Source organism: Podarcis filfolensis (assembly GCF_964270895.1).
Source record: "Podarcis filfolensis genome assembly, chromosome: 8".
Classification (NCBI taxonomy): domain Eukaryota; kingdom Metazoa; phylum Chordata; class Lepidosauria; order Squamata; family Lacertidae; genus Podarcis; species Podarcis filfolensis.
Window position 1 is genome coordinate 79,082,662 of NC_139611.1, and position 12,036 is coordinate 79,094,697.

The 12,036-nt window shown below is 50.4% G+C and overlaps 2 protein-coding genes across 6 annotated transcripts in view; one reads left to right on the plus strand and one right to left on the minus strand.

Moving 5' to 3' along the window:
* The first annotated feature begins 2,812 nt into the window (after window positions 1-2,812).
* Window positions 2,813-8,211, plus strand: PAFAH1B3 (platelet activating factor acetylhydrolase 1b catalytic subunit 3). Of its 3 annotated transcripts, none has more exons than XM_083628030.1 (6): window positions 2,813-3,021; window positions 3,772-3,867; window positions 5,803-5,892; window positions 5,990-6,106; window positions 7,241-7,363; window positions 7,577-8,211. In XM_083628030.1, the coding sequence occupies exons 2-6, from the start codon at window positions 3,787-3,789 to the stop codon at window positions 7,841-7,843; spliced, it is 678 nt and encodes a 225-aa protein (XP_083484156.1). In that variant the 5' UTR covers window positions 2,813-3,021; window positions 3,772-3,786; the 3' UTR covers window positions 7,844-8,211. The 3 variants fall into 3 exon arrangements, with proteins under 3 accessions (XP_083484156.1, XP_083484158.1, XP_083484157.1); XM_083628032.1 differs by lacking the exon at window positions 2,813-3,021 and adding an exon at window positions 3,043-3,174; XM_083628031.1 differs by lacking the exon at window positions 2,813-3,021 and adding an exon at window positions 3,470-3,690.
* Window positions 8,212-9,992: 1,781 nt separating this feature from the next.
* Window positions 9,993-12,036, minus strand: part of CIC (capicua transcriptional repressor) — a 47,261-nt gene continuing 45,217 nt past the window's right edge. For all 3 annotated transcript variants that reach the window (XM_083626692.1, XM_083626690.1, XM_083626691.1), the window contains exon 21: window positions 9,993-11,336. In XM_083626692.1, the coding sequence (XP_083482818.1) occupies window positions 10,987-11,336 (350 nt within the window). In that variant the 3' untranslated portion in view covers window positions 9,993-10,986. The remainder of the gene's footprint in view (window positions 11,337-12,036) is intronic.

Genomic DNA, 12,036 nt, shown 5'->3' on the forward strand with positions numbered 1-12,036 from the left:
CCCCTCAGAAGGCTGTAGGACAGTCCACCTAGTGTGTGGTACAGGCATGCCTACAGTGCCATGCCTTCAGGGTTGATCTGCAGCACTATTCCTTCCTATTGCTGTTCTGTTGAGATTCTCAGGAAAATGGGTCCCCTGTGTGGCTGAGAGAGAGAATGCAACAGCTTTCCACTGGTCAGTTCCTATTTGGATATAGGTAAAAAGTTAAAGGACCCCTAGACGGTTAAGTCCAGTTAAAGGCAACTATGGGGTTGCAGCGCTCATCTTGCTTTCAGGCCGAGGGAGCCAGCATTTGTCCACAGACTGCTTTCCGGGTCATGTGGCCAGCATGACTAAACAACTTCTGGAGCAACGGAACACCGTGACGGAAACCAGAACGCATGGAAACGCCGTTTACCTTCCCACCACACCCGCCACAGTGGTACCTATTTATCTACTTGCACTGGCGTGCTTTCGAACTACTGTAATGACACACAATGTTTCTTCACACGTGAATGTGAATATTCAAGTGCCACTCCAGGAGTGGCTGTACCACCATGGGGTGGACTAGGCCTCAATATACAAGTGCTGGGAAGTCCTTGGTTTAAAACTTGCATCAGCAAGGCCACTATTTCGGGCCAGCACAACTTTGTGAATCCTGGAGCTAAATGCAGCGCTTTATCAGCTGTATAATATGACCATCCAGGTGCTTGCAGCAAAAATAGGTTCATTAATGTGGTGGACAATATGTTGCCAATTGGCTGCATTCAGATTAATGTGTCACACATTGTGCAGGCTTGGAGTCTTTTTTCAGCCTCAGCACCTCATTCTGCAGTAAGGTGATAATACTGATCCACCTTACAAGGTTGTTGTAGGGATGGCTGTGTCAAAGTATTTAACACATTGTTAACAGTCTGCTGTACAAATGCTAAGTTATTATTGGACTCCCAACTCCAGCCAGTCCCAGCTACTATGACTCAGGGAGTTACAGTCCAACAAAATATGGAGAGCCAAATATCCCCTGGCTTTCTATTAGCTTGCTCTCTCCCATTCGCCCCAAAATAGAAAGTGTTGCCAATTTTATTTTTACCTGGCAGGGCTGCAGTGCCTTTATTTCAATACGTGAATTTCTGCCAGACGTGCAGGAGCAAAGGCAGTGTGGGATACAGAGGCAGTAGCCCTATTCTCATGGTGCCTGCAGGGTGTGGTGAGCATTATATAAATGTAAGGAAATGCAGAAATCTAAAAATGTACACTACCAAATAGGAAAACATTATACAGTGGTACCTCGGGTTACATACGCTTCAGGTTACAGACTCCGCTAACCCAGAAATATTACCTTGAGTTAAGAACTTTACTTCAGGATGAGAACAGAAATAGTGCTCTGGCGGCGCAACGGCAGCAGGAGGCCCCATTAGCTAAAGTGGTGCTTCAGGTTAAGAACAGTTTCAGGTTAAGAACGGACCTCCGGAACGAATTAAGTACTTAACCCGAGGTACCATTGTACAACTATTGCTTCCAACTACTATCATACAAAAAAACCATTCATGAGCACAAATGTTGTTGGATCTGATATTGAGTTTTAGATAGTTCAGTTGGTTAGACTAGAGGTTTTCAACCTTTTTGAGTCCACGGCTCCCTTGACCAACTACATTCTTTCTGCGGCACCCCTGCAGGGCTCAGGAGCCCCTTTATGTCACCCCTTGCCTGCAGAACTGGCAGCCCCTCACCCCTTCTTGAACATCCCTGTGGAGTGTTCTCTCAGCCTCCTCTCCTCTCTCCTTGGGAGTCCTCTGGGCAGCAGTTGCTCTCCCCCCCCCATCTCTGAGCTGCCCATCCCCTGCTCCACCCCAAAGAGAGGTGCCTCCTCCCACTGCCCCACAGGGGCCTGGGAATCACCCCCTGGCCAGCCCCAGAGGCATCATTCGCCCTGAGGAGCTTGTAGCCAAGGCTGCTGCAACAAACAGATGTGCAAGCCTTTGGGAGGCAGAGACACGAGAAGGCATCAGAGGAGGGAGAGATGAAAAGAGGGATGGAGGCCAGTGGTGCCCGTGGCACCCCTGACCATTATTCAAGGCACCTCGGGGTGCTATGACAGCACACTGGTTGAAAACTACTGGGTTAGAGCAATGATGCCAACAAAGGTCTGTATAGTTAAAGCTATGGTTTTCCCAGCAGTGATGTATGGAAGTGAGAGCTGGACCATAAAGAAGGCTGATCGCCGAAGAATTGATGCTTTTGAATTATGGTGCTGGAGGAGACTCTTGAGAGTCCCATGGACTGTAAGAAGATCAAACGGATCCATTCTTAAGGAAATCAGCCCTGAGTGCTCACTGGAAGGACAGATCCTGAAGCTGAGACTCCAATATTTTGGTCACCTCGTGAGAAGACTCCCTGGAAAAGACCCTGATGCTGGGAAAGATGGAGGGCACAAGGAGAAGGGGACGACAGAGGACGAGATGGTTGGACAGTGTTCTCGAAGCCACAAACATGAGTCTGACCAAACTGCGGGAGGCAGTGGAAGACAGGAGTGCCTGGCGTGCTCTGGTCCACGGGGTCACGAAGAGTCGGGCACGACTAAAGGACTAAACAACAACAAGAGCATGATGCTGATACTGCCAAGTTTTCAGGTTTGATCCTGGACTAGATGAACCTCAGGGTCCCTTCCAAGTCTCTGATTCTACAAATCCTGCCTGCACCAACTGCTGATGCCCACTGGCTATGCACGCATAACGCGGCACCGAGGAAGCAGCAGCCGAGGGGAGATGCACAGCACAGCCCCGCCGGGGAAGGGAGGGTACCTGGAACAGCCGGAGGATGAATGGAACAGCGGTACCATTTCCTTCACGAGATGGGGGAGTGGCGAAGGAATGCATCCTCCTCCCCTCAAATGACGGGGTCAGATGGTTCCGCCGAGGCCGCACAAGCAACCGCTTCCAAGCGCGGAGCTGAGGCGGCTTGAGCGTCAAGTCAGTCGGCGGCGAAAGGGGCTCCTCCCGCCGCTGAAGGGTTGGACCAACTGGCTTCTTTCCGATCAACCCCGTGAGTATTTCCCCCCTCCGTTTCAAATGGTACTGCCTGTATCAAGCGTAGAGCGGATAAGGTCAGAGCGAACCACTGCACACGAGAGGGGGGGGGGAAATCGGGCAAACTCGCTTTTCCCTTCGCCTGAGGAAACCTAACTCCCGCTCGTCGGTAAGAGTGCTTTAAAAGGCAAGCAGGAACCTTGCGTTATTACATAACCTTGGGGGAGGTTCTGTGGGCAAACCGCGTTCCCTCCCCCCATTGTGCTTATTGGTATTTCCCACTCGTCTTGAGGGGGCATCTTTGGCTTTTGAGGATTGTACCACTATGCGCTACACAGAGGGGGAAGCAGTGGACAGCGCTATTGTATCAAAAGGGGAGCCTGCAGGAAAATTAGTCTTATGTCCTGCTTCCTAGGTATTTCCCTCAGCACCACTCCCACAAAATATAATTTTACCATCACGCTGCCTAGTACTGTCTGCTTTGAAGCGGGAGGATCCCGAACGAGAAAGACCAGTGGCATAAGACCAATCCCCCTTTTTTGAGAAATGGGACTGACGATTCATAGTGAAGCCGATGAGAAAGGACTAAACCACTCACGCCGACGGGAGGGAAAGGTTTGCCGGCGTGCAATTAGCCTTCCTGGACTGGGTGCTGTGTGCACAGTCCCCTCCCTTCCCTGTCTAGGTAGTGCAGTCCCCTGTGCAGGGCAGGTGGGGCGGGGGGCTTTCATTGTGTGAGGTCTCATTCTTGCTCTCGCCTTCCCAGGAGCCACAAGGGACCATGAGTGACGGCGACAAGAACCCAGCCAGCACCCCGACCCCAGTCACTGATGTGCAAGGGGATGGGCGATGGATGTCCCTGGTGAGAGGCCCAGCTGGCTCAGTGGCCCATTGGGAGGATGGCGGGCTGTAGAGAACAAAGCAAGGGGAAGGGGGGTTGTGGGGGGGGGAGAGAATAGTTTTCCACCTTGGGAGGGTGCAGTTGCATTTTCCAGGGTTTGCTTTTGCACGTCTCCAAATGGTGGCAATCACAGTTATCAGCTTCGAAAGGCTTGCAAAAGATTTGTATTTTCAGGTTGAAACGCATGCACCCTCCCGCAAAAAAAAGAAAGAAGCAGGTTACATGCAGCATTTAAAAAAACAACAACAAAGCAAATGTAGGATAAGGTGAAAAGGGGAGGGAACATCCTTATGAATGAACCACCTGTGAAACAGACAAAAGACTCCTGCCTCTCACTTGCCCCGATGAGCTCTTTGAGTAGCCTTATTAGTTTTCATTGTCTCTGATATTTTTGGTCCCTCAGTGCCCTTCCCTGGAGAAGGCCGTGGTCGTTCCTGCCTTTGCAGTTTTCATTTAGTATTTGCGACCCGCTTTTTCTCCCAAAGTGGAAAATAACAAGGGAAACCCCCAATGACTTACAGTGGAGGCGATAGTGAATTGTGGTCCTCAGGCAGTGTACAGTTGCTTGTGTGCTCATTTCTTGTGTGCTAGGCCAGAATTGCCAATGTGCTAATCCTGAGAAGGATGCAGAATGGAGCCCCATCCCTGCAAAGGGTGCTGTTGTGGTGCAGAGCGATAAAACCACCTACTACCTCCTCAGTTGTAGGGCTTTCATTTGACCATCAACATGGGACCTATTTTTAATGTTTCAGAAGTGTAGGCCGTGTCAAGTCTATTGCAGCAAAACCAACAGAGCACCTTAAATATTAACACTTTTATTGTTGGAGATGCTTTTGCAGGCTAGGGCTAGGGTCTGCTTTTGATATTTCAACCTTGTATGTGCCCTCCTTTTCTCCTCTTTCTTCATAATCTCAGTAGCAGCACCCGCCCTGTGGAACGCCCTCCCACCAGATGTCAAAGAGAAAAACAACAACCAGACTTTTAGAAGACATCTGAAGGCAGCCCTGTTTAGGGAAGCTTTTAGTGCTTAACAGACTATTGTATTTTAATATTTTGTTGGAAGCTGCCCAGAGTGGCTGGGGAAACGCAGCCAGATGGGTGCGGTATAAATAATATATTATTATTATTATTATTATTACTATTACTATTACAAAAGAAAATGGTGCTGGTATCACCAGTGTGGCTCACCTGAAGCTGTAAAGGGAGGTGGGACCCACTCTTATGCTATCCGCTAATTGAAGGCCAATAATAGAGTGTTGAGTTTGCATGGGGCACATTTATGCCCCCTGGGGAGGTTCCATTTCTAAGCCTAATTTCTCACCTTTGGCCTGGCTACCACCTCACACATTACGATGTGGAAAGAGCTTTATGAATGTTAGGTACCCCTTTTAGCCTCCTTTTCAGCTACTCCTTTCCCATCAGGGTGGACAATAACGGGAGTTTTTCCCATTTCTAAGTTTTGGCATGTAAATATATGGCAGTTTTTTGTGTGGTTGGCGGTAACAATGCACAAAAGCTGCGTACGCAATTTTAACTTTAAGGTACATTCCAAGCACATTCCCCCCCCCCTCAAAGGATTCTGGGCACTTTTCCTTAAGGGTTGCTGGGAATTGTAACAATGTGAGGGATAAACTACATTGCCCAGAATTCTTTGAGGGGGAGGAATGTGCTTCTAATGTGATTTGAAGAATTGGTGTGTGCACAGCCTTAACGCTGCAGGTATTAAGGCGGCACTCCTGTGCGGAGTTGGGCATATTTTAAGACTATAGTGAGTCTCACCTGCATCTCATTTTGAAACTGGTCTGCATGCCTGGGTTGCTTCCTCTCTCCACCTAAAGACGTTCCTTTTTTTAGCTTTGTCTCTTGAAATTTACCTTCTTTCTCCCCATAAAACAGCACCATCGCTTTATTGCTGATAGCAAAGACAAGGAACCAGAGGTTGTCTTCATTGGAGATTCTTTGGTGCAGCTGCTGCACCAGTTCGAGGTGAGGTGGCTCAGAAAGAAACTTGTAAGGGGCGAGATGGGTAAGTGGAATTCTCTTTTAATAGTCTGACAGCCGATTCGCTTCCTCCTCCCCACAGATCTGGAGAGAGCTTTTCTCCCCTCTACACGCTCTCAATTTTGGCATTGGGGGCGATGCCACCCAGCATGTGCTCTGGCGCTTGCAGAATGGGGAGTTGCAGCACATCAGACCAAAGGTAATCTTTATGAAATAGTCCTATGCCGACTCAGACCATTGGTCCATCCAGCCCAGAACTGACTGACTGCCATTTCCCAAGATCTCAGAAGCATTGATCAGCAAGATCCTTTAAAAACTGGATTGAGGACTCTGCCCGTGATCCTAAAGCTTTTCCCGAGAGATGTCTCCTTATGAAAGCATCTGAGGAGATTGGGTAGTGGTGGTACAGGACCATAGAGCAGGATGAGGAAGCAATTGCTGATCTTTAAGGAGAGTTAGGTCTGTTTCTAGTCTTTACCAAGAAAACCAGCAGGAAATCATACAGATTTTCATATTTTCTGCATAATTTATTCTGCCTCTAGGAAAGTGTGTGTGTGTGTGATTGATTGATTGATTGATTGGTACTTTTGGCATTTTTTTCGAAAGGACAAGGAAGTATCCAAAAACTCACAAGGGAGGACTGAAAGAAGAGATAGAGTTAAACCCACAGTAGCCCTTCTTGCATAATCTCTATGCAAAAAATATTTAACTCAGTTTCTGTGACGCATGCATCATATGCCTATGTCTCTTTATTTTGCCTAATTCTGCTTTCACTAGTTAATCAGCCCTTGGGAAGAAGAAGAAAGCACTGGAAATACTGTTCAGACTACTTCTCCCGATTTGCTGAGATTATCTACACCTCGTAAAGCATATACTATAGCTGCTAGGCCTAAGGACTTGAAACAAGCTTTTAAAACATCAGCTAGGGGCTTCCATGCTTGCTCACCCATCCCACCCCAATGCTAACCCCATTCCCTTTGCAACTTGTCCCCCCCAAAAAAATCCACTCCTTCACAGCTTGCCCCAATCGCCCCATCCCCATACTGTTTGTCACTGCCCCCACTGGTTAGGGGAGAGGCTCCTCCCCCCCCCCCCCGCCTTTGTCCAACTTTGCTGAGAACAAAGAGCCCAATTGTGGCTTTAAAAGCAGGATGGGGAACCTGTGGTTGATGGGAGTTGTAGTACAGCAACATACCATCCCTGCAGGGAGGAATCTTCAACTACAGGAGAAAATGATTGTTCTAACCATGCGGGTGGCCTTCTTTAGGCCAGGACAGCAACCTCCTTCCCCCAAGAGAAACTTATTCTCCCCTCTCCCTCTTTTAACCTATAGATCGTGGTCGTCTGGGTGGGCACCAATAACCACGGCCACACTGCCGAGCAGGTGGCTGGCGGCATAGAAGCCATTGTGCGGGTCATCCATCAGCAGCAACCGCAGGCCCGCGTGGTGGTGTTGGTGAGTGCCGAGGGTGCCCGGGAGGGCTGCTTTGGTGGGAGGGATGAAGGTTGAAGGCAGCTACTGTTGGGCTACAACTCCCATCACCCCCAGCTAGCAGGACTGGTGGTCAGGGATGATGGGAATTGTAGTCCCAAAACAACCCCACATTCGGGAAACCCTGGCGTAAGGTCTGCACTGCTTTCTAATCGGCTCGTGTCTTCTCGGATGCAGGGCTTGCTGCCGCGGGGCAAGAACCCCAACCCCTTGCGGGAGAAGAACAGCAGAGTGAACGAACTGCTCGAGGCAAAGGTTCCGCTGCTGCCCAACGCCTCCTTCCTCAACGTTGACCCGGGCTTTGTGCATTCGGACGGGACCATAAGCCACCATGACATGTACGACTACCTCCACCTGACCCGCAACGGCTACGCCAGACTCTGTCCTGGCCTGCACCGGCTGCTGCTTTGCCTGCTGGGAGAATGCCACGCTCAAAGCCCTTGACCAAATGCTGTTGCCTGTGGCCAAGATGGAGCCACGCTGTGGCCTGGGTGGCTGCAAAGGGACACCTCCCCAGAAGTTAGAATGCTGTCTCTCCCACCACCTCTCCTCCGGTCTTCAAGGGGGTAGGCAATAAATACAGCTTCCCTCCCAAGCTGTTACGTCTTCATCTACCTAGTATTCAGCACTGAATGCTGATTTCTCTCCCCCAAATCCCTTTCAGCATGTTAGTTCTGTAGATTGTTAAGTGATTGTGGGAGACTGTGGGGTTGGGGGGCCTGTTGGCCAGCGTCTGCCAAAAACTTAAGTTGGGCACAGGGCAAGTTGATGCGAACTTGCTTATGTTTACTTAATAAAAGTGGTGCACAAAGTATCTGGTCTCCAAGACTGGCTTCTTCTTTCTGTCCACCCAGTAGAACATGAGACCCTTAATCTCAAGGCTGTGGGTTTGAGCCCTACGCCGGGCAAAAAGATTCCTGCATTCCAGGGGGTTGGACTAGATGGCTCTTGTGATCCTTTCCGAGTCTATGATTCTGACTGGGTGTGGGTTTTTTTGTCCCAGATTTGCAAGCAGCGACTTCTCAAATGAAAATGGAGGTTTGCCAAAGCACTATCCTACGCTCTGGGGGTGGCCTGCCTTAAGCAGACTTTGAAAAATTACAGGGATTAGTATAGAACTGTCAAACTGTTAGCCGCAGTGTGTAGTAGCAGCGGTGGAGAACGAGTAGCCCTCCAGCTCCCGTTGGGACCCCAAATCCCCAGTCAGCATGGACAGTGGTCACAGATGATGGGAGTTATAGTTCCCCACCGATATGCATGAACCTTCCATGGAGGGCCTATTATGTCTCTGCAGCAGGGAATATCACCTCCTTTGTTCCCTGCAATCTTTGCTAGGTAGTTGAATATCGAATCAGATGGAGCACATGCAAGATCCAGAAAGCTGGTTCTTCTGTATAATTGCACCACCTCCCTAAAGCTGCTCCCTTCCAGACCTTTAGGTAATTGAAGAGCAGCGTCTCATCTCTAAATGGACAGGTGGGGCTTACTAGGGATACTGTTAACCGCCGTGGTGCAAGTCCCGTATCATTCCTTACAACCACAGCAAGCGGTGGAGCTCTCCCAGCGGTTGACTTTCACCCTGATGGCGCACTCTTCCGTTGTCTCCCAAGACAAGATAGATGCCAACAGCACAGCAGGGTTTGAGATGTGGTGCAAGCCAACATTACACAGCCTTGGTGCAGAACCTCGTAACACTATAAATGCCTACCCAATAATCCTACCATTCACCACTCACAAAAGAAGTTGCCCCTCCTTATCAGGAAATGGCTGAAAAACAGCCACAGGTCATCTCTCTTCATACGTAGAAATCTAGTTTTTGGAGGGGACCACCGTCTACACCATGGGTAGGCAAACTAAGGCCCGAGGGCCAGATCCAGCCCAATCACCGCCTAAATCCAGCTCGTGGATGGTCTAGGAATCAGTGTGTTTTTACATGAGTAGAATGTGTGCTTTTATTTCAAATGCATCTCTGGGTTATTTGTGGGGCATAGGAATTCGTTCTTTCCCCCCCTCCAAAATATAGTCCAGCCCCCACACGAGGTCTGAGGGAGAGTGGACCGGCCCCCTGCTGAAAGTGTTTGCTGACCCCTAGTCTACACTGATTGCAACCTGCTGTTCAGCCTCCTCCTCCTGCCACTCAAAATCCATTTGAAAATCGTTTTGAACAAGGATTGCAACCCAGAGACCTGTAAATCAGGTGCACAAAAGGGCTCAATTTATGCAGCCAACTCCACATCCTGCTGCTGTTGGTTTTCGTAGCAGACGCCCCTTGAGGTTTGAAGCCTGCACAAGTTCGCTGCAAATATACACACTTTTATTCTGCTGCTGCAGTGTCGCAGAAGGGAGAGTGCCCAGGGCCAAGGCTAACAGGAACCCCTCTGGTTTCTCATCTCATACACTCATTTCGAACATACCTCTTTTTTCCCCCTTTAAGGGTTAAAAGCCTTTGGTGGATGCTGGAGTGGAGGTTTTGGAAGGAGCTGGGTTCTGTGCCGCTCTGCACCAGACTTGCAGGAGAATTTGGTGGAAAGTGTATCCCCCACCAGAAGGTGTTCTCCAAAGATGTGCGCAACTAAAACGCCACGACTGAACGGATTGTTAAAGAGCTTTAATAGCATGTGAGGTGGGAGCACCCCAATACAGAAGGGGTTACACACATGGTCAACATGTGACGTGGGGCCGCCAGGGCACTCACGCTCGGGGGGGAGCCCCCCCAGCTACCCACACCTGCTCTCTCGCTTCTTTGAGTGCTGGGTCAGCCCCTCACTCGCAGAAACCCCTCTCCACCTCCTGTCCAGACGTAGGCTGGTCTGTATGCAGTCTCTACCGCAAATAGCGCCCTCTTCCCTCCTTCTCGTTGCCAACGCAGAGCCTTGACCGGTCAAGAGAAGCGGGCGTCGTAATCGACTGATCCCGGCAGCGGTCTGGGTGTGCTTTCCTCTTCCTTTGCCTCCAGCGACTGAAGCAATAACCTGTCCAGAACTCAAGGCCGCAAACTCCCCGCCCGACCCCCTGCAGCTGTGTGTATGTGTGTGTCTGGGGAAAGACTCTCCCCTCCACCCCAGTTAAGGACACAAAAGCAACGAATATGTGGGTTCTCAAAATATTTAACATTATTAAAAGGGCGGGGAGGGGCCTTGAAATTGGAACCCGACACTTCGCACGGGTCCATCGCTCAAGGCCCTTTGTAAAACTGTCCCCCAACTCGGCCCCGTCGCCAGTCTCCGCTGCATTGAGAGAGAGAGAGCAAGGCCTGTGTGTCCTGGAATGGTTTTTCAGCACCACCACTCGAGTCCTGGGGTGGAGGGGGAAGCGAAGGGGCTGGCAGCAGTCCAGAGCCCCTCCCTCTCGGAGCAGACTGGCTGGAGAGGAGTGCAAGAAGAAAGGGGAAGAGTCTGCATAGGAAGGAAAGCTGCCTCCCCGCTTCCAGTCCCTGAGCAGGGGCACAGAAAATGGGGGAAGCACTTAGCAAGGGAAGGTGGGCAGGGGTGACGAACAGAGATGGCAGCGGGGGGGGGGGGGCAAAGCTCCAATATCCCCCCCCCCACTCCTTTTCCACAAGGCTGTTTCTCTCTGCTCACGGCTGTTCATCTGCTGCTGGTGTTGCCTCCGCTGCCGCTGCCTCCTGGGGAAGACTGCTGGTTACAGTCCCAACTGGCAGCTGTTGTAGGAAGGGGGGCAGTTGTGGCGGTGGCGGCAGAGGTGGCGTCTGCTCCTTGCGCACAGTCCTGCGCCATGGTCAGCTCCAGAGGCTGCCCCACTTCCGCAGCGCTGCCCTGGCTGGCGGGGCCTCCGGGCTCCGGCGTGCTCGGGGCCTGCTCCGTGGGGGTGGCCGCCTGCATGATCTTCTGCCGCACTTCCCGGATCTTGAGCTGCAAGCAGACCTTGGTGGGGAATATGTCGGAGTAGCGGGCCTGGAAAGCCGCGGTGGCTTGGGCTGCCAAAGAGGGAGGGAGGGAGGAAAGGTGGTGAGTGCCGCAGCAAGGAGGATGGGACAGAGGAGAACGGCTGGGGAATAAAAAGGGGGGTGGGAAGAAAGCCTACAAACTAATGCAGAGAACTGAACTAGGCCACAAAACAGAGAGAGAAAGACTAAGGAATACTACAGTAATCTCTGAAATGTTTTGAATGCTAGGGTCATGGGTTGAAGCCCCACATTGGGCAAAGATTCCTGCATCTCAGGATTGGACTAGATGATCCTTGTGGTCTCTTCCAACCATACAATTCTATGGAGCGTATTCCCTCATATGAACCTTCCCTGGTTTTGAGATTTTCAGGGGAGGCCCTTCTCTCAAGTCCCACCACCCTCAGAGGCACTCTTGGTAGGGATGCGGGAAATGGCTGCCTTGGTGGCTGCTGCCAGACTTTGCAACTCCCTCCCTAGAGAAGTTAGACTGGCTCCCTCTTTGTCCTCCCTCCACACACTTGTTCCAACAGTCTCTGGGGAACTGAGTGCTTTTAAGGAAAGGGCTGGTGCTATGCTGTTTTTATTTGTATGGTTTTTATATATTTTTCATAGATTTAATTCTATTAATGTTCAATTTTTAAAATGATTGTTGTTTTTTCAAAGGCGGGGTATATGAATGGATGGATGGATGGATGGGATGAATGAATGAATGAAGTGTGATTCCTCTACA